General features: G+C 41.1%; 2 protein-coding genes across 2 annotated transcripts; one reads left to right on the top strand and one right to left on the bottom strand.

Moving 5' to 3' along the window:
* Positions 1-410: 410 nt before the first annotated feature.
* LOC143292441 (cytosolic Fe-S cluster assembly factor narfl-like) lies at positions 411-9,185 on the bottom strand. The gene is made up of 9 exons (XM_076602716.1): positions 9,061-9,185; positions 6,135-6,230; positions 4,971-5,126; positions 4,317-4,449; positions 3,991-4,125; positions 3,223-3,471; positions 2,921-2,993; positions 2,218-2,355; positions 411-1,370 (listed from the first exon to the last, which is right to left on the bottom strand). Exons 1-9 carry the CDS (start codon positions 9,124-9,126, stop codon positions 971-973), a joined length of 1,446 nt encoding a protein of 481 aa, XP_076458831.1. The 5' UTR covers positions 9,127-9,185; the 3' UTR covers positions 411-970.
* Positions 9,186-9,332: 147 nt separating this feature from the next.
* LOC143292439 (target of rapamycin complex subunit lst8-like) lies at positions 9,333-20,796 on the top strand. Its single transcript, XM_076602713.1, has 9 exons — positions 9,333-9,526; positions 10,707-10,758; positions 11,737-11,899; positions 12,188-12,263; positions 17,016-17,090; positions 17,456-17,533; positions 18,126-18,250; positions 18,887-19,029; positions 19,847-20,796. Exons 1-9 carry the CDS (start codon positions 9,410-9,412, stop codon positions 19,963-19,965), a joined length of 948 nt encoding a protein of 315 aa, XP_076458828.1. The 5' UTR covers positions 9,333-9,409; the 3' UTR covers positions 19,966-20,796.
* The last annotated feature ends 1,745 nt before the right edge of the window (positions 20,797-22,541 follow it).

The following is a 22,541-nucleotide window of genomic DNA, read 5'->3' as shown; positions in this document are numbered from 1 at the left end:
TGTAATATTTGTGGGTTGGCAACAGATCACAGAGAGAAAGAGAAAAAAATCCAAATTATTAGTTTCATGCTGTGCTGTAGTTTTCCAGCAACTGAAAAAATCTTCTTCTTTTTTTATATATGGTCCATCAAAAAATGAAAAAGGATAAAAGTGATGGGATTTGGTCACGCATTTTCATTATTTGGTGTTTGAGTATTTGAGGAATGCATCCAGTGTTTGATGTTCAAGTCACAGTCATATTCTGCTTGCACCTACAGTTCTATTACATGCGTATATTGTGAGGTTAGGAAGAGGTGCAGCACAGAGAGAGGGAGATATGGCATATGAAAGATGAAGGAGTTATTATTCATTCTAGAGTGGTGGCCCAGGGGGCTGTGCACCCACAGAATGGATAGTTCACGCATTCAGCCTGTGGTTTTAGTCATTTACTGGACATTAACATAATCCATCACTCTCATACTAAAACAATTTAGATTTTTATAAATCATCTTTGTAAAGTCATTTTTACCTCAATATATTGTTCTGTTTAACAAAGTCATTAAATTTTTCCTGGGTTCTCCCCAACATTTTACAGGCAGCCACACAGTAATGATATATTCCAGGCACTGTCACACACTTGATCTATAACTGACAGGGTATTTTCAAAACAATCTTTATGGGTACTAGCTGGCATGTCTTTGTGTGTGTGTGTGTGTGTGTGTGTGTGTGTGTGTAAGATATCCATTATCATGATTACAAAATGAATGTATAAATAAATACTTCTAATGGAAGATATTCAAAACATTAATGTACCAAACATGTTGCAGAGATTTCAAACAATACATTCACCACAATATAATTGTCCCAGAACATTCACTTTCATTAATCATACATGGAAGGCATTTTCACGCACTGGAATATTCAGAATTTTCACACAGTGGAATATTCAGAACTATACAAACCCACTAGAATCTTCTTCAGTCAATCAGTATCACCATTTTATGGCCAAAGCGTTTGTCATTTTTTCCACTTCATGATAACATGTGTGAAGCATCGCCTGAGCTTTGAAAGAACCCACACCTTCCAGCCACTCGGCGTACAGTCTCTGCACGTCAGCAACGTCCTGTGGAGACACAATGGGCTGGGTAGAATACAGCTCCTCCACCTTGCTCAATCTCTCCTTCACTGTCTCCTCCCCTTCAGGGCGGACCTGGGCCCCCCCATTGTTGCACCCTGAGGGGCACGCCATGATCTCCACAAAGTGGTAGTCACATTTCTTGCGCTTGATCTTCTGCACAATGTTTTGGATGTTCCGGAAACCATAGGCAAGCGCCATCTTCAGGGTTGGTTTTCCTTCTGCCTCAATGAGGACTTCTTTGAAGTCCTGGTTTCTGCAAAGCAGCAACAAAGCAATAAAATGATTCAAATGTATGAAAATAGTTTGACAATGAACGAACATACAAAAAATAATAAAGATAGGCCCATTATAAGATGGTACTGTTTTCCAAGTTTCTAGACCTTACTTGGTCTTACAGTGAATGTGCAATGAATTCCTTAACAATATTCCTGTCCTTCACAAGCAGATATTCTACACTTGACTTCTTATATGTAAACCACTATACCCTTAGTGTTTACACATCTGTAATAATGTAATAATAAGACAAAAACTGTGACAGTACAGGATGTCCACTAGAAGTGGTCTCCAGGTCCTTCTTTTAATTTCTTTCTTGTTTACTTTACCTGCAAAGCTAACACACACACACCACACAAACACACATGCACACACACACACCTACCTATAAATAGTATAATATGTATGCATCAATTATTCAGTCAGTCAGTCATGAAAAGCCAAAACCAAATGCCTGCTTGTGGTCTCACACAAAGTGACAATGATGCACATATCAGGCCCCACATCCCACCAGATGAACTTGGTCATGCACAACATGACAATTACACACACCTTGAAACCCACACCCCACCATATGAACTTGGTCTTGCACAACATGACAGACAGGTACGCACACCTCAAAACCCACACCCCACCTGATGAACTTGGTCATGCACAACATGACAGACAGTTACACACAACTCAAAACCCACGCCCCACCTGATGAACTTGGTCATGCACAACATGACAGACAGGTACGCACACCTCGAAACCCACGCCCCACCTGATGAACTTGGTCATGCACAACATGACAGACAGGTACGCACACCTCAAAACCCACACCCCACCTGATGACCCTGTAGTTGATGTCTGAGAGCTGGGACTGATGCAACTCATGGACAGCGTGTCGAGCAATGTGTTCCAGGTATCCCCCAGACCCCCCTCCACTGTGACTGGCTAGCTGGCCGGCTGTGTGATGGCTAAGTCTGAAATCATGACACTCCACAGTGTAAGAATTTGTCATTTGAGGCAAAGAACATGTACACATGAACTATGAAAGCTATCAGTCTTGATTTTATCTACAATTTGAACAGTCTTGAGAGTAGCTGCAAGTGAGCAAGGATCCAGTTTACTGTTACACTTAGTCCCTGGATTCACTGATCTGCCTCAAAGTGTTTTCTGGTTTGCAAACTCAGTTTCACTGCGAAAAGTTTTTCGACACACTCTGAATCTGAATTATGAAAATATACACTGATTGAACACTTCTGGATTCATAACCATGTGCATCCTCCCCACCCTGTACCTTTGAAACTAAATTCAACATAAAATTACAAAACACAGTTGCAAACTCACTTGTCTGAAAGCATCGTTCTGTGAGCATAATGGTTCTTCATCAACACCAGTAACATAATTAAAAGCAATCCCAAACCAAACTGGGAATCTGATTCAGTTTTACAAACAAAAACATTTCATTACATATGCTATGATAACTTTACAGGAGAATAAATTCAGTACTTAATCTGATTTGTTTTTCCATAAACAGACACTCACTGTGTATCAATGGGCATGTCTTCCACATCAGCAAGTGATACTCCTTCCTTTTCCAGCATTGCAGCAACCTCAACTGAAATAATAACATCAGATATACAGCACTGAAAAGAAAAGAAAAAAACAACAACATCTAATATGTGCACCCCATCACACATACATTTCATCCAGAAACAAAAAGCCCTCTAACTGTCCCAGATTTAATCAAATACACTCTTTTTATTATTATCACATTACTATTGTTATAAATCATTGATAACTGACATTGTTTACAATCAAATGCAAAAAACAAAAACAACACTTACTTGACGTTATGACACAATCTACATCTCGAGTCTTCTGTAAGTCATTGTAAAAGTCTGATCGTGAGGCTTCTAGCTTTTTATCAAAGCATGGCATGACAGTGACATGGTAGATCTGGCCAGGGGATCTTCCGATGCTGGATGCAAAGTAGTCCTTCACAAGCGCCCCCATCACCTGCTGCGGTGAGCGTGTGGTGCTGATGTAGGGAAGAATATAGGAACCATGCGTCTTCTCTGCATAGCACACCCAGCCTGCAAAATCACATATCAAAATAATATTGTGAACAATTTGTTAATATTAAAAAGTCACTAAAAAAATCACTGCCTCCATTCTGTCTACCATTTTGATATGAATGTGCTTCTTTAACCTTTGCTGGGTGTGTGTGTGAGTGTGTGTGTTTGTGCATGCATTTGCATGTTTGTGAATGTTGTTTTTTATGTACAGTTTGTTGTACCTAATGCATGTACATATCATGTATGTATGTATAGAAGTGTTGTATGGTTGTATGTATGTATGTATTGTTTGTATGGAAGATGTGAGCATCCATCTGCATACAAACCTAAATGCTCAAAATAATTTCAATAAGTTTTTAAAACAACTGCATGGCAAAAACATGTCTTAGAAATCTGTTTTAAAACACACACATGGAGGTTCTAGTTGTGTGAGTATGTGTTAATAATTAATCACTGTGTCATGAAACTTGATCTGCATGATTAATGAGCAGAAACTTGATCTGCATGATTAATGAGCAGATCTATAGGTATGGTCACCTGGACAAGCCGAAGCCAGCATGGGGAATGCCTTGGGGTTCGTCTCAGAATCATAGAACCGCCGTACAAACTCATGGCCACTTTCAATCAGACTGAAGTTTCGGGCAAAGCTGGTATCAAAGACATAGTGCACCCCTGCAACATATTCATTTGTCTTCATTTGTATGTTTAACTTTCTGCAAAACACGTTTTCCAATTTTCATCTTACAAGCACACACAGACATAGACACAGACACACACATAGACACAGACAGACAGACAGACAGACAGACAGACAGACACACACACACACACACACACACACACACATACAGAGTGTCAGTTACCCAATCTTTTCAAGAAGCCAGTCAGTTTAGCAGCAGCAGTCTCCATGTTCAAATGATACTGAGCAGCCAGGGAGGCTCTGGCCTGAGGAGACATTGAAACCACCACTGTCTTTGCTTCTGCTTCCTTGCCATTCTATGAAACCAACAAAGTAAAAGGAGAGTGATTTAATCTACCATTATGGTGACACAGTCCAAGCATTTAGTCGAAGGGGTTATTAGTGATTACCCCTTCCAAACATAAATTGCAAGGATCAACAATCAGGTCATCTGCAAACACATACCCGGTACTACCCTCACTTACCACCCTCCTATATGGATCAAATAAAGTAACTGCAAATTAAAATGATACTATTTCTGATTCAAAGAAATATAATGCGACCAAAATAGATTTTTTTTCCCCTCAAACAAGACAACTAGTTCCATGATAACAAAACATGTCTAAAATAACTTAAAAACTTTCTGCAAATTAAAGTATCTTATGAGTAAAGTACTGTGTTCTTGAAATAGGATTTTACTTTGTACTGGATATATATATATATATATAGAGAGAGAGAGAGAGAGAGAGAGAGAGAGGGAGAGAGAGAGAGAGAGAAAGAGAGAGTGAGCAGAAACAAAAAAATAAAACAAAAACAAAAACAGATTTCTCTGTCTCACCTCTATAAGTTGTTTATTGTTTTGCAGGACTTTGTACAGCTCCTCCTGGCTTTGCTGTGAAATCAGTACACTCTCAGCTGACGTGATGCAGCCACTGCAAGCCAGGCAGTCATTGAGTGTGATCTTGGCTTTCTCCAGTTTCGTTTCATAACCCAGCTGCAATACAGATGCAGCGTTTTACAATCATGTCTTTTCTAATTCTGTTACACACTGCCAACAAATTTTTGTTTATCTTTTGTCGTGTGCCGGTATGCCTTCCTGTTTTGTAGGCATGACAATAAACTCACTTCTAAAGTCATGGGGGAAAAGATGAAAATTTGACCAAAAAGTGGGAAGTAATAAAGGGTGAAATTAACAAATGAGGAAGAAACAGTGCAACAAATAAAGTCAAACAAGTCTTCATCAGTTTCAGTTTCAGTTTCAGTAGCTCAAGGAGGCGTCACTGCGTTCGGACAAAACCATATACGCTACACCACATCTGCCAAGCAGATGCCTGACCAGCAGCGTAACCCAACGCGCTTAACTCAGGGACATCAGGAAGAAATTGTCCATCAGGTGATCAAGTTGATGCCTGTACTATAAGCTTGATGTCTGCCTATCACATGACCCATAATATTCAAATAGTGAATTCTTTCAAAATGCAATCCTTGTATGTTGCATCTTGTCACTAAAAACTGCCAAACTATTACAAATACAATGATCTGAAAGCACTTGAAGTGTGAAACCGATGCCATCATATCATTAACAAACTGACAAATACTGAAGCAGCCACAACCGTAACAAACATCACCAACTGCATTTATAAACCAGTCATTCCCTTTCACCTTCTTCTATCTCTTTGGCTTAACACAGATACTTGGTCTATAAAAAACAAAAACAACTAGTTTAACAAATAAAAACAATAAATAAAAACATTTTCTAACTCCATTCAAATGGGTTAAGATCCATAAATAATGATACTAATAGTAGTATTAATCTACGCACTTTTTTGGTTTGTTTTATTCCTTGGTCCAACACATAGAAATGTAGATAAAAGCCAATTACAAATTATCAGACACAACAAAAAGCACATGAAAATAAAATTTAAAAAACCCCACAGATCTTCACAATAAGTAAATGCAAGACCAGCTGTGCTGTGATTAAATCATGAATGAAATAATATACCTCTGATACTTCCATGTAGCTTCCATCATCCTCTATTCTAATCTTTCCAACTTTGCCACCTGGCTTCTTTTCCACCTTCACAGGCTTGACACACTCCTGGAACAAATCCGTCACATTGTATGTAAGTTATTCTAAGTCACAAACTGCTTTAACAACAATATTAAATATCTTAAAAAATTCTCTCTCTGATTATACAGAGAGAGAGAGAGAGTGTGTGTGTGTGTGTGAGAGAGAGAGAGAGAGAGAGAGAGAGAGAGAGAGAGAGAGAGAATGAATGAATCTTTATTTTCCAACGGTGAAGACATTAGCACTTTGGCCGACTTACTCATGTGCTGTTGATCTAAGAGACACACAAACACATAGGCATATAAATGTTGCCATGCTTAATACATGTATAATGTACAAGCATTGCACAGCGTCAAACTGAGAGACACAACATCACTCATATCTGTACGAAACGGAAGCGAGTAACACACACACACACATGCACACACACACACACCAAGGGAAAAACAACAACAACAAAACCCTAGCATGAATGCTACACATGAATGATTCAAGTGAAATTAACACAGAAAAGTAATGATAAAATTTAAAACACAGATTTCAGAGACATAAAAAATAGCAAATAAGGCCATGGGAAATAGGGATATGGACAGATGGACACATTATGAGAAAGACAAAGGGAGGGAGGGAGGGAGGGGGAGAGAGAGAGAGAGAGAGAGAGAGAGAGAGAGAGAGAAGAAAAGATATGTCAGTGCGAGGAAAAAAAAAAGTTGGGTGAGGATGGTTCACAATTTGTAACATATGTAAGTATACAGAATTGTAGACATGACCAGACTAGAGTTTGATTTCGTTAGTTTATGTCCACTGTAAGGAGAACACATTCAGATCTCTGAAAACAATGTTCTGTGGCGTGATACGTTATCAACTAAATGGCGCATTTCGACATAGTTTTTAAGGACTGTCAGTGACAATATTATACCAGATTATCGGTCTGGCTTTTGGCATGCATGTACTGTCCAAGTTTCTCTTTGAATGTTGTGGGGGAAAAGGGTTCTTTGAGGCGTTTGGGGAGATTGTTCCAACAGTGCGTCCCGGAATATGCCAAACTTGATTTATAAAGGTCTATTCTTGGCTTGGGTTGAGTAAGTGTCACATTTCTGAAGTTAGGGTTGTGAATTTCATAGCAGACAATGGTTTGGTGTAATCACAATTTGATACGTAATTAATTCTAGACATGATGTGAGAATGGAAAAAGAAATAGGAAGCCTCTGGACTGATGACATGTTTTAAATGGGATAACAGGTAAACATTTTTTGCAACTGACCTTGCAACTGATATGTGCCTCCCATTTTAGCTGGTTGTCAATAACGACACCAAGGTGTCGATGTTCTGTAACTTGTTCAATAGCTTGGCCATCGATGGACAAAGTGAGCGGATTTAAGCCACGCCGGTGCTTTTGGCGAGTGGCTACAATCATACTCTTTGTTTTTTCTGGGTTAAGAAGCATACTATTTTCTGTACACCAGTTGGATACTTCGGTTAGGCTGGTTTGTAATCTATCATTAATGTGCTTTAAATTTACTCCATTTGTATGAAGAGAAGAGTCATCTGCAAACATGTCACATGATACTGAGAGAGAGAGAGAGAGAGAGAGAGAGAGAGAGAGAGAGAGAGAGAGAGAGAGAGAGAGATTGATTGAGAGATAAAAGAAAATTTTTGATTCTGCCAGCAATCATATCAAAAATAATTTTACTTGCCAATTTTTTCTAGGAAAAAAAGAAGAAAAGAAGAAAGAACAAAATTATGAAAAAGAAAGAAAAATAATCTTACAACCAAGCACTGCTATAAGCAAAAAACAACCCCACCTTCCAGCCCCCCTCCCCCTCCTCGCCCCTCCCCCAAAAAGAAATCTATTGGTGGTATAACTAAGTGAAAACATCCTGTAAATTCAAAGCAAGTGTCTGCCAAACACTAGCCTTTTGGTACATTGAAATCCCACCTTGTCCATCAAACTGACAAAGCTGCGGAGGACAATATTCAATATCCAATATATCTATCTCTCTGTGGTCCATACATATGTGATCTGACTCACTGTCAAGATCATGCAGCAAGGTGCAGTGCAAGATTCATGTGCTTCATGAGTACAAACTTAAAATCACACACACACACACACACACACACACACACACACACACACACACACACACACACACACACAGAGCGAGTCACAGTCACATACACGCGCGTGTACAAATGCACACACACATGGGAACAGATACTAGTGTAGTGTGTCAGATACATGTGTGTGTGAGTGTGTGTGTGTGTGTGTGTGTGTGTGTGTGTGTGTGTGTGTGTGTGTGTGTGTGTGTGTGTGTGTGTATGTGTGTGAGTGTGTGCGCGCGCACGTGTGTGTGTGTGTGTGTGTGTGTGTGTGTGTGTGTGTGTGTGTGTGTGTGTGTGTGGAGGGGAAGGGGGGGGCAGTGGGGATGAGGGGGGAAGGGGATTGAAGAGATTCATGAATGAAATAGCTGTTGGAACAAGTAACAGAAGGAAATCTGCCCATACCAAGGAAGAAAGTTGGGATGTTTACATAAAAAGATCACAACTGTGCTATCATTACTGTACTAGCGATCTGATGGAAAAATGAGACATATGCTGGTTGGGCTCTGCATTCTACATTTGAGTTCTGTCTGCAGATATCTAAATTATATGTTTGTTTTAGATGACTGCGGCAAATGAACATCTGTATGCCACCCCCTTTTCCTGTTGCCCACGTGTTGTGGCGTAGCAGACGACACAACGCTTTCCTGTCTCCAGATCAAAACAAAAGACGACTTCTGGACAATTGGATTACTTTCAAAGAAATATTGACAACAACAGTATTGATATAAAGAAATCAGAGCACCGAGAAATTAATCACCTGAGAAGGGGTGATGAAATCATCAAGATCAGTCAACTGCAGCACCCCACTGAAGTTGGACGCCATTTTGTTTTTGCTGAGTCATTACAAAATTTGAAGATTTCATTCAAATCAAGAGCAAAAAGAAAGTAATAGCTGCATAGTTCATATCAATGAAATGCTAGCAAGACAACTCATATATAAGATTTAAGAATAAACAACATTTGTAATTACACAGACATTGTTTTGAAAGGGTTTGTATTTTGTAAAAACAAGAAAAGGTCACTCTGTGAACTTCAAAGTGAACATTTGTGTGTGTATGTTTTTCAGAAAACATATAATTTGAAGGAATCACGTTAAACCAAGAAAGATGAGTGGAAATTCTTCGGACCCAGTTATTCTTTGCACTGCAGGCTATGACCACACGATTAGGTTTTGGCAGGCTCACAGTGGTATATGCCACAGAACAGTTCAACATAATGATTCCGTATCCTTTTGGTGGTAGTTTTCAGTGTGGCGGTGTGTCAAGTGTTTCGTTTGTTTTTGTACAAAAATCAGAACTGGCGTTTTAGATTTCCTCTCTCCATTGAACCCAGGACATTTACAAAATTTACAGAATATTTAACGTGACAAAGGATATAGAGATGCAAGTGCTTGCAGGTGCGCGTAACCATGCGCACGTCGTGGTACGCAAATGTGCTGTCAAAAAGAGTAATGTATTCAAGCAAGCGCAAACATAATGACCACATATGCGCGCAAAGACAGAGAAACACACACACACACACACACACACACACACACACACACACACACACACACACACACACACACACACACACACACACACACACACACACACACACACACACACAGAGAGAGAGAGAGTATATATCTACCTACCTATCTACCTGCATATCTTAGTATAGCTATTCATCTCTCTCTCTCTCTCTCTCTCTCTCTCTCTCTCTCTCTATCTGTCTATCTATCTATCTATCTGTCTGTCTGTCTGTCTATCTATTGATCTATCTCTCTATTTATATTATAAATCTGAAAGTCCTTAAATGTGTTATCACATAGCAGATGTAACTCTCTAGATAATATGATGATCCTAAAACCACTGTTCACACACACACACACACACACACACACACACACACACACACACACACACACACAGAGAGAGAGAGAGAGAGAGAGAGCAGCAGCAGAGTATAAACAGGAAAGTGAACTGGATACCATGCTATATATTTTTTTTAATTCACTAAAAGGCATGAAAGATGGTTCTCTCTCATAAAGTTTAAATGGACCCCAGTTGCAGTGTTTTATTGTAATAAGGTGGGTTTTTTTTTGTTTTTTGTTGTTGTTGTTTTTAATTGTTAAAAACGTTTTTTTCAGACAACTGTTAGTTCTGAAAATAGTGTATGAATGCCCATGCAATTTTTTTTTAATTCTTTTTTTGAATTAAAAAAAATTTTTTTTGATAGATCTGTTATTTTCTGACTATCCCTCAGCTGAGCTCCCTCAGAGTGTCTGTTTCTGTCCCATTACCCCACAAACCTCCTTCCCCACCTCACTTTTTCTGTTCCTGAACTTTCTGTCTTTCTCCCTTATTTGTATGCTTACCTGATCAGTCTGGTGGCAGCCATTTTTCTTAATGGAATTTTCAGCAGGTTAATGCACTGGAAATAACACCGGACAAAGGGATGATAGCTGTTGCAGGTATGATGATTTGTGTGGTGTAGTATAAGCGTAAGACAGAACATATCTATCTGTAGGCAGTGCAAATCATTGTAGATCTTATAACAGAATAGAGTTCCTGCCACTTGTGACTTTGAAAATTGTAAAGATTTTGCTTGTAGTTGTATAAGACATTTGACAACGTATGTCAGGTAACTCAGTCAACCAGATTAAGTATAGCTCTTCCCCACGTGTACTCAGAAACAAAAGATCAAATCAGACAAAACCAAAGATCATAATCTTATTTAGGGAAAATCCTAGTTTTCTTACTTTATGTTTTTTTGTTTGTTTGTTTGTTTTACTTACCTGTGTATAGGCCTGAGTTTGTGTATTTGTTTTGCTATAATTTTAGGGTCATGTTATGAATAACTTGTTGCTATTCTTTAATCCTATCTTTGAGAAAATACTCTTTGTTGATTAACATTCTGATTGGATGCTACTGTAATCCTAGTTTTCTTACTTTATGTTTTTTTGTTTGTTTGTTTCACTTACCTGTGTATAGGCCTGAGTTTGTGTATCTGTTTTGCTATAATTTTAGGGTCATGTTATGAATAACTTGTTGCTATTCTTTAATCCTATCTTTGAGAAAATATTCTTTGTTGATTAACATTCTGATTGGATGCTACTGTAACTGGCAAAGTTGACATTGCATAATTATACACTGTTTGTGCAATATGATTTTATAAAGATAGCACTGGATATTATGATTTAAGTTGAGTCAGAGTTTAACTCTTTCAGAAAATGAGGGCTGTCAAAGTCTACTGAGCAAAGCCTCAATCAGTCAGCGAAGAGATGAAATTTGTTTGCCTACACTTTGTACATTAAATGCGAAGTATTGAGATCCGTCAATGAAAAGCGTAAATGACCAAATCAGCAACAACAACAACAATAACAAAATCCCATTTCTTACTTTTCTGTGCTCTGAAGTAATAAACATTAAACTGACTTCATGATTTTCAGGTTACCAGCACATCCGCATGTTTGACCTGAACTCTATGAATCCCAATCCTCTGATGAACTATGATGGTGTTAGCAAGAATGTCACTGCTGTTGGTTTTCCGTCTGACATGAAGTTCATGTTCACTGGGGGAGAAGACAGCACTGCAAGGCTTTGGGATCTCAGGTAGCTCTTGCTAACTCTCTGTGTCTCTTTTATATTGCATTTCTGATGATTAATTACACGATTTACACAGCAGTAGCAAGAAAAGGATAGTGTGTGTGTGTGTGTGTGTGTGTGTGTGTGTGTGTGGTAAATTTATGTTTGCCATACTTAGGAGTGTTTTGTCATAAACTCTTGTAATATTTTCATAAAAAAACAACAACTAAAAACTTATCTTTTTTAAAAGTCAGAATTACTGTTTGAAGATTCATGCATGTCTCAGCTGAATTTATAATGGCTAGAATTTTTCAGGGCAAGGAACCTTCAGTGTCAAAGAATATTCCAAGTCAGTGCACCTGTCAACTGTGTCTGCTTGCATCCAAATCAGGTAAAGATTGTATTAGGGGGAAAAGATAAATAGTGTGTATATTTTGAATTAATGTGTTAACTTTCATTGTGAGTTTAAAACTTTTATCCAATGGCAATAGAGCTGCAAGTCACATTGTCTATCTCTTTGTGTTAAGTGTAGAGCACACATACACACACACACACACACACACACACACACACACACACCCTCACACCAACAAACCACACCACATCACACCACATCAAACCACACCACACGATACCACACCATACAGGGGAAAACTACAGAGGCAATAGATAGCATCATGCGCTAACTTTCTTAGATTATCACATCCCAGAATTGTTGCATTTGAACAGCACTTTAAATTTATTGATAATCATGTTACAAATTAGGAATAAAATCTGAAAAAAAAAGATTTGAATAAAACAGAATACCTTTCTTGTTGACACCATTTTGAAAGGAATATGAAATATAAAAAGAGGTTATAGTTCTTACTACCTTTAGCTGGCATTTGTGAGAAAAAACAATCATGGCCTGGCTTCGCTGACGAAGATCTAGGAAGGGCGTTGTCCACGTCTGATGCAAGCACGCTCATGGCTGACAAGGCCAATGCGGGAAAAGCAGAGTCGGCCACAGCGGTTGCAAGGGAAAGTCTGGTCTGGGTTCGCGGCTGCAGCGTAGTTGTTCTTCCTCCTTCTGCGTTTGTCCTCAAGGCTGGCCCTGCGGTTGTTTTCGAAGGAGGAGACAGCTTGGTGGATGGTGCGTCGCCAGGTCTCTCGATCAGCGGCTACTGCGGACCACTGGCGATGGTCAATGTGACAGGCACCGAGAGCTTTCTTCAAGGAGTCTTTGTATCTCTTCTTGGGTGCTCCTCTGTCACGGTGGCCAGTGGACAGTTCGCCATACAGCGTGATCTTGGGCAGGCGGTGGTCCTCCATCCTGGACACGTGCCCTGCCCAACGTAGCTGGGTCTTTAGCAGCACTGCCTCGATGCTGATAGTCTTTGCCTGCTCCAGGACCTCGACATTTGTGATGTAGTCACTCCAGTGGATGCTGAGGATGGTGCGAAGGCAGCGCTGGTGGAAGCGATCAAGCAGTCGTATGTGGTGCCGGTAGGTGACCCAGGTTTCGGAGCCATACAACAGGGTGGGCAGTACAACCGCTCTGTACACGCTGATCTTTGTGTCTTTCTTCAGGTGTTTGTTGTTCCACACTCTCTTGTACAGCCTGCCGAATGCGCTGTTTGCCTTTGCAAGTCTGTTGTCGATCTCCTTGTCGATCTTGGCGTCAGACGAGATTGTGCAGCCTAGGTAGCTGAACTGGTGGACCGACTTCAGCTCTGTCTCACCGATGTTGATGTGAGGAGCGTGGAATTCTTCCCGTGGGGCAGGCTGGTGGAGAACTTCCGTCTTTTTCAGACTGACTTCTAGGCCGAAGGGCTGCGCAGCCTCTGCGAAGCAGGACGTTATACGCTGCAGGGCCGCTTCTGTATGGGCGACGAGGGCAGCATCGTCGGCAAACAGAAGCTCTCTGATGAGTTGCTCCAGTGTCTTGGTGTGGGCCTGTAGCCGCCTCAGGTTGAATAGGCTGCCATCAGTGCGGTATCTGATGAAGATACCGTCATCGTCGCCAAGATCTTCAGTGGCCTGTTGGAGCATAATGCTGAAGAAGATCGTGAAGAGGGTCGGCGCGAGGACACAACCTTGTTTCACTCCATTTCCAATTGGGAAGGGCTCCGAAAGGTCGTTGCTGTGTCTGACCAGTCCACGCTGTTCCTCATGTAGTTGGATGACCATGCTGAGGAATTTTGGGGGGCATCCTAGACGTTTCATGATCTCCCACAGACCTTTTCTGCTCACGGTGTCGAAAGCTTTCGTGAGATCGACGAATGTCGCATACAGTCCTTTGTTCTGTTCCCGACATTTTTCTTGTAGCTGTCTGAGAACGAAGACCATGTCAGTGGTGCCTCTGTTGGCTCTAAAGCCACACTGACTCTCTGGGAGATGTTCTTCGGCGATAGTAGGCACCAGCCGATTTAGGAGGACTCTGGCGAGGATCTTGCCTGCGATGGAGAGCAGAGTTATCCCCCTGTAGTTGGAGCAGTCCGACTTTTCTCCCTTGTTTTTATACAGGGTGATGATGACTGCGTCACGGAGGTCCTGTGGTAGTTTGCCTTGCTCCCAGCAGCAGACAAAGAGGTTGTGGAGTTTGGAGTGTAGTGCTGGGCCTCCATTCTTCCACGCCTCCGGCGGAATTCCGTCAACCCCTGCTGCCTTGCCATATTTCAGCTGTTCAATGGCCTTGACAGTCTCTTCTAGGGTTGGTAGCTCGTCCAGTTGTAATTTCACTGGCTGTTGTGGGATGCAGAGAATTGCCGAGTCTTGAACCGTGCGGTTGGCGCTGAAGAGGGCCTGGAAATGTTCCGACCACCTGTTCAGGATTGACGTCTTGTCTGTGAAGAGCACCTGGCCGTCTGCGCTGCGCAAAGGACTCTGGACCTGGTATGAGGGACCGTACACCGCCTTCAAGGCTTCGTATAAGCCCCGGTAGTCACCAGTGTCTGCACAAAGCTGAGCCCTCTCTGCCAGGTTGGTCCACCACCCATTTTGAATCTCACGAAGCTTGCGCTGGAGGTTGCTGCATATGAGCCGGAAGGTTGCTTTCTTCACCGGACAAGACGGTTGTGCAAGGTGAGCCTGGTGGGCTGATCTCTTCTTCGCCAGCAATTCTTGGATCTCCTGGTTGTTTTCGTCAAACCAGTCCTTGTTCTTTTTCGACGAGAACCCTAGGACTTCTTCAGAGGACTGCAGGATGGCTGATTTCAGCTGTGCCCATAGTGCTTCTGGAGAGGGGTCTGTGGGGCAACTGGGGTCTTCAAGTTTGTCCTGAAGCTTCGCCTGGAATTCAGCTTTCACTTCAGCTGACTGAAAGTTGCCGACCTGGAATTTCTTCCTAGGAGCTCCTCCTTTCTTTGGTTTGGGCTTGAAGTGGAGCCTGAGCTTGCTGCGGACGAGGCGGTGGTCAGTATGACACTCCGCGCTGGGCATCACTCGGGTGTGTAGGACGTCTCGTACGTCTCTCTGGCGCATCAGGATGTAATCAATGAGGTGCCAATGTTTGGACCGAGGATGCATCCACGTTGTCTTCAGGCTGTCCTTCTGCTGGAAAATGGTGTTGGTGATGGTAAACTGCTGCTCTGCACAGAACTCGAGAAGAAGGCGCCCATTGTCGTTGCAATTACCAACGCCATGCTTGCCAAGGACTCCTTTCCAGGCTTCTGAATCTTGGCCAACTCTGGCATTGAAGTCGCCAAGGATGATGACCTTGTCGTCAGCAGGGGTGTTCTGAACGAGGTTGCGCAGATCAGTGTAAAACTTGACCTTTTCTGTGGGGTCCGCTTGGAGGGTTGGAGCGTACACGCTGAACAGAGTGGCATGCTGTTTGTTCCGTAGTGGGAGGCACATGGACATAATTCGGTCTGAGTGTCCTGTTGGCAGGTTTTCAAGCTTGGAGGCAATGGTGCTCCTGACCATAAAGCCTACGCCATAAAGGCGTCTCTCGGTCTCTGGCTTGCCTGACCAGTAGAGGGTGTACCCAGCGCCGTGTTCCTGGAGGCTGCCTTTCCCTGCAAAGCGGACTTCGCTGACGGCAGCAATGTCAATGTTCAGTCTCTGAAGTTCGTGTGCGACTAGAGTGGAACGCCTTTCTGGGTGGTTGCTGTCTGCAGAGTCACGCATGGTTCGGATGTTCCAGCATGCTACCTTTAGTCCTTTTGCACCTAATTGTGAGGCAGGTGCCGGCCTTTTCTTCTCTATTGTTGTTCGACCGCGTTTGGAGATGCCCGTTGACCGCGGCTAGCCAACTGGGGGGTATGGAGATGAGCATTTGTTTGGACCACCTTTTCTAGGCCCCTCTCCGTGTGGAGCAAGCAGTGCTGTCCCTAGAAAAGGCTGCTTGGTTGTTCAGGGTGCTGCCGAGTGATGCTGTCACCTCCGGGTCAACAATCAGGCGACCAATATCCTGAACCGCCTGCATGCAGGATTGGAACTGCGGCTTCCAGTGACATCTTCCACCTGCCGTTTTCGCCCCTTTCCCATCGCTACAGGGCTTGGAATAGTTGGTGGCGCGGACGTGGACGTGTCCTTCAAGCCTGCGCAATGGAATTTTTAGGTGGAGTGCAGTGTGCCCAGTACTGGCCCCACCCTTTACACCCGTGGTTCATCTGCCATAGCCTAGCAAGCTGGGACGGTGACAGTGAGGTCCTCAGGTCGTAGGTTTTATATCAGACTGTCCTTGTCCTAGCCTCTGGCTCAAAAACCTTCCTCGGAGGCACGGGGGCGCGGCTACTGAAAGTCGGGACATGGCCATGGACCCAGGGTCAATGCATGTCGAGACTGTCCTGCATTCCTTAGCACTTCATGGGTTTTACTTCAGACTTTTCCTTGTCTTAGATGGACTGCCTTTCTGGGCTGTCGAGCTCCATCTGCCCGCATGTGACAGGTAGCACAGGGTTACATGGTACCTGTGGCAGGTAGAGACAATAAATTCATATTAAATGAAAGTGAATGAAAATGATTCACTTTTACAACCAGCTTCAACATACCATTAGATTTAAAGCAGTTTGGCACAATTTGCTTTTAAAAGTAAGTGAAATTGTCAAAGTTTGCATTTTTGTCATTTCTGTGTTTGTTGTGATGTCATATAGTGCCACTGCTTCACTATTTCAAACTAAAAAACAATGTTCGATTCAATTCTTTTGTTTGTGTCCAGGGTGAATTGATTGTTGGAGATCAGAGTGGTTCTATTCACATCTGGGATTTAAAAACAGACAACAATGAACATTTGGTGTGTATGTTTTTGTTTTTTTCCTACATTTTTGTACTCTGTATATATCTTCTTTAGCTTTAAGACTTTGCAGTGTGCCTTCTGATTCATGGCATTCATTTCATGGAAGTTCCTGGTATTTAACAGTCTTTTTAATTTCATTCAGAAATCGATAACTTTGTTTTCCTTTTGGTGTTTATTTTACTTTGTAAGGGTTCTTGTTCTGGCTTTGGTGATAAGACTTGAGTAGAAGGTCTGTTGCAGTTCATGTTTGAGTTCAATTATCTTTACTCTTACTTGGGATAGTGAAATAGAAGAAAAAAGAAGACTGCCCTTGTGTGTAATCAGAATATAAGATTTGTTGTCATGTTTTTCATTTTTTTCAGATTCCGGAACCTGATGCTTCTATCCAGTCAATCAGCATAGATCCAATGGGAACTATGATGGCTGCAGTCAACAACAAGGTTTCAGATGAGCATAGGGCTTATCCTTATTTACTTAGGAACATAGTGATAGTCTTTGACAGATAAGCCAGCAACTAAAAGATGCCACTGTCTGACTTTCTCTTGTTTGGTGATCTTTGCTTGATTTTTGAGCGATTCTTTTTATTTTTGTTCTGCTAGACATTGAGTACTGCATGATCTTTTTAGTTATGGAAGCTTGAAGATTATTTTCCTATTTTTGGTAACAAAGGAAAAGATTTTACCTGCTAGATTCTGGGTTTTTAGCTGCTTTGATTTTTAGTGCCATCTCCTCACAGTGTTTTATCAGGCCACTGAATTCATAATAGTCTTAGGTCGGGTAGAGGAATGTTGCTGTGAGGTAGACCATTTGATATGCTTTGTTCTGTGCTAATTTTTTGGGGAAAAAAGATTGTCCATTGATGATCCAGTGGAGGTTATATCAGTAGTAACATTTCTGCAATAATAGTTAACTGAGAGTTATTTTATCAGCAGAGGCAAAGAATTATCCATAGTGGTCAGTGGTAATGACTAATATGATAGTACATGTAACACTTTATTGATTATCACAAATGCAGAAATTTGTCTGATTCAGGGTAACTGCTACATCTGGACTATGACTGGAGGGCAGCTGGATACGCCTACTCAGCTTCACCCAAAGAAAAAGTTTATTGCCCACAACAAATACGCATTGAAATGTCTCTTCAGCCCAGACTCAACGTAAGATTATTTCTTGGACTCACTTTTCTATGCTTTTGAATTTTTTTCCTCCTTCAAGAGTGGTGTTATAGAAATGTGTGGAAATGCTTTTTATTTTGTGCGCTAACATTGTAGTTGAAAAACAAAACTGCAATTCATCTGTTTGATTGATTTGCACGATCAACCCACCATATATGTATTTTTTTGATAACACCAGGATATGAAACCCTAAATACTCACAAGCTAAAATTTTAATGTTTGTTTGCAGGGTGAATTTAATAGGGTGAGATGGTTGTGTGCATGGCCTTTTTTTTTTTCTTTTTTTTTTTTTTAAACAGCTACATGCCTTTTTTGGAACAGTTTTTGTTTTCTATCACTTTTTTTTTTTAGAAGATGTTACCATGGCCGAAGGCAGTTCTCATACAGTGCATGCAGAATGAATAGGTGATAATGTGTCTTCACACCACTAAAGAGAGTGATCTAAGTAATCAATGTAACTGTTTCATCAGCTGCATAAAAGAATAATGTATGTTTTTTTCTTCTTAATCTGTTGGCAATTGCTTATATTTGATGGCCTTAGTCCTGGCCAAGCTGACATAAAAATGTCCTCCCAGCTGTAGCTGACCTTAGGTAAAGGTGTAACTTTGTTCTTGGCAGATTGCTGGCCACAACATCAGCAGACATGACCTGCTGCCTATGGCGCACAGCAGACCTGACACTGATGACCAAGCTCAAGACGGATAATCAACGCTGGGTGTGGGACTGTGCTTTCAGTGGGGACTCTCAGTACATCATTACAGGTATTGCTTTTCAGTCTGTACTTATGTAGTGTATGTTCTATTGTGGTTTTTCATGTGTGGGTAGGTAATGTACTTGTGTGTGTGTGTATACATATATGTATATATATTTTATATCTCTGTGTATGTGTGTCTGTGCATGTTTGTAAAGGTGAAGGAACAGGTATGAGACGGGGATGATATGTTCTTAATCTTTTCGAAATCTGTGTGTCTGTATTGTGTTGCTTCAAGTTCATAGTTTCAGCATTATGGGGTTTTATGCAAAATTACAGTAAAGTCACATAACTGGAAGGCGATCGCACCATTCTGGCTGCAAAAGAAAATCTCAAAAACAACACGGGTGTTGTGTATTTGCTGATGAACATAGAATGAGCTGGTACGTAGTGGGGTAGTGAGGCTATTGAAGGTAAAGCTTCTTTATTTTCCTTCACTAATTGCAAATTAAACCTTCTGAAATCACTATTAAAAATGTATGGGTCGTGCATGACCCACATGAGCTTTCGAGGGGTGACCACGTTTTTTCCTCTTTAAAAAGCATGGGTTATACACGACCCACACAAGCGTCCGTGTGTAGTTAAAATGCCACCTTTAATTACTCATTAACTAATTAATGAATTTTTTTCATTTTTTGGCAAAAGTTGGCCTTTTAGGTGTAGGAAGTATTTCTGAAATTTCGTAGAAAAATATTAAGAATTGGCTGAGATACTTGCGTTTTTGTACCCTTCTGGGTCGTGTACGACCCACGATAGCCAGCGAAGGTCAAGAGCTGAAATGGCAAACATTGCACATTGATGAAACAGTTCTTTTTTCTGTTGCCCAGCTTCTTCTGACAACACTGCCAGACTGTGGAGCGTGGATGGTGGTGATGTGAAGAGAGAGTACAGTGGACATCAGAAAGCAGTCACTTGTCTGGCATTCAGGGACGAGGTGGTCTCTTGAGCTTGTTTCATTTCATTCTTAAGATCTTTTATTTGTAATTATGGTTTGATATTGATTGACAGATAATTATGACTGACATATACATTGAGACTTTTGCACAGCGGTATGTGTTTAGCTCAATTATTACTCCCAGAATTATGAATTGGTTCTCTTGATAATGATGCAGTGTGTCATGTAGGAAGCCTTTAGGGAGATTCTAGCCATGTTTTCATGATTGGTGCATTGAGACAGCTGGACAGTACAATAGCGTATGTTCAAATTGCAGTGACATCTTTATTTCTCCATAGACAGAGAGTTACTCTCCTTGTTATTGATGGCACTGATGGGTTCTGAATTTTCAAGGAGTTTCAGATCTCCATTGGGGTACTGGGAGAAAGGTACAGAGTACATAGTACCTTCACCTTCAGGAAAGTGTGCGCTGGACATGTCATTGTATTCCATACACACACACACACACACACATATATATATATATATATATATCTGTGTATGTGTGTGTGTATATGTGTGTGTGTGTGTGTGTGTGTGTGTGTGTGTGTGTGTGCTTTTTATTTAAATAATCCACTCATTTTATTCATATTTTGCTGCCCAGTCATCTGCACTGATTCAGCAGCATTACTGCCACGCTGCACACAGCCACACTCAGTATATATCTGGATTTTATATTAGGCATGTTTTTGGCCCACATATGTTAAGGAATTGAATTAATATGACCCATATTATTTTGTGTGTGAGAGAGGGAGAGAGCATGGGAAAGTTTTACTACTGTCATTTTTTCAGGATCAACTGACAGTATTATTTATGATTGTGAAGTTGCAGCTTTGAGCCCCATGTGATTTTTTGGCCTGTGGTCAGGTTTACTTACAGTGATTTTTTGGCCTGTGGTCAGGTTTACCCACACTTGTGCTATGGGCTCAAATGGGAAAAGTGAGACCACACAGTCAAGGGTCATCCTTTTTATAGATGTCTTTGGGTGCATTACTCAAATCTCATATTTCCTGACCAGGGATAGGTTGCACGAGCGAATTTAGCAGTGCTGATTTTGTTTTGATTGTTAAGAATGTTCCTGACTCCCCGGAAAATTCCACTAACATTCTGAACTCAGTGCTGCAAAGATTGCCACATGCAACCTGGCCCAGTACTGCAGGTGTCCATCTCTTTTAGGCTGATTAGCACTGGGAGGATATATTATGAAAGTGTAGAGTAGTTCCAAACCTAAGTGGACTTACATCGCAGCATTGTTGCCATCCTAATCAAATATAAAAAGTATTTCCCTAAGTTCAGTGGACTTCCATGCCCTGCTCTCATGATCTTTGTTTCAATTTTGCTTCCACACCCACACTTGTGTTGAGTTCCTGTTAACATCTTTGGCAATGGCAGATTCATGGGGAACTATTGCTGGAGGGACAGGGTGGCAGTTTTCACACCAGGGGAAACACTCACTCAGTTTGACTCCACAACAAAACATTTATTAGTATAGTGCTGAACACCACTGAAGTGATTTTGCACAGGTGCAGTCCACTTTTCTATGTGGCCACATTGCTTCCTAGTGTTGATAGCTCTCAATGGACTGCTGGGACTGAGGCTGTGGCAGGTGAGCTTGGGTGTGGCTGTTTAGAGTGTGGAGGGGTGGGGGGTTGAAGAGGCTTGGGATGAAGCCACTTAGAGAGATGACTGGGCAGAGAAAAAAAGCCCATTAGTTTACATATAAATTATCCAAAATGGCTATTACATGCTAACAGTTTGAATCATACTGAAGATCTTTATTTCTTTTACTTTTTTATTATTATTTTTTTACACAAAGCCTTTAAATACATTTTTATCAATGTACTGGGAATGTCAATGGAGTATCATAGTCATGATTTTATGCATGTGTTTGATACATGTATGTGTATGTGCTGATTATCATTGATTTGTGTGCATGTGTTGTTTGTTAGTAAATATAGTTGATACGGTCATTATGTCATACCATTATGTCCCCCTTTATACTATGTAAAGAGGTCAACTCAGCTAATAGATGGCCCCAGTGTGACAGATTTGAAAAACTGGTTGAAATCCAGTATTTTGTCATCAGACTGCTGGGGGTATGTCGAGCAGCTGAAACCTGATTTTGACATGAAATGCAAGAAATGTGTAATCATTATCAAGGGGTCTCCAGTCCACCCAGAAAGAAGTGTATTCTTGTTTGGTGCCAGTAAGCATCACAAAAAAAAAAGATGCTGGTCATTTATGGGACAAACATCTTTATGGTGCATGGGTTGATTTCTCCATTTCTGTCTTCTTTTCATGTATAACTCAAGTTACTGTATGTTGTTTGTATATGTGCTTGATGTCAGGGTCTGCATCTCTGGTGCTTCTTAGCACACCCATGGCAGACTTTATTTGAAATATTTATGTGCTGTCATATGGTTGTTTTGATCATTGATTTTTCATTAAAAATGTTTAATTTCTATCATTTTAATGTATTTGAAGTGCAATGAACTTTGAGACTTTCAGTCATTTTGTCAACTTTTTGCTCCCAGTGAACATCACTAAAATGTATACAGACATTTTTGCTAGAAAAGTAAAAAGTCGGT

Source organism: Babylonia areolata, chromosome 18, assembly GCF_041734735.1.
Source record: "Babylonia areolata isolate BAREFJ2019XMU chromosome 18, ASM4173473v1, whole genome shotgun sequence".
In the NCBI taxonomy this organism is placed as follows: Eukaryota; Metazoa; Mollusca; class Gastropoda; order Neogastropoda; family Buccinidae; genus Babylonia; species Babylonia areolata.
Note: the sequence above shows the minus strand (reverse complement) of the source record. Positions and strands in the feature narration are given on the sequence as shown.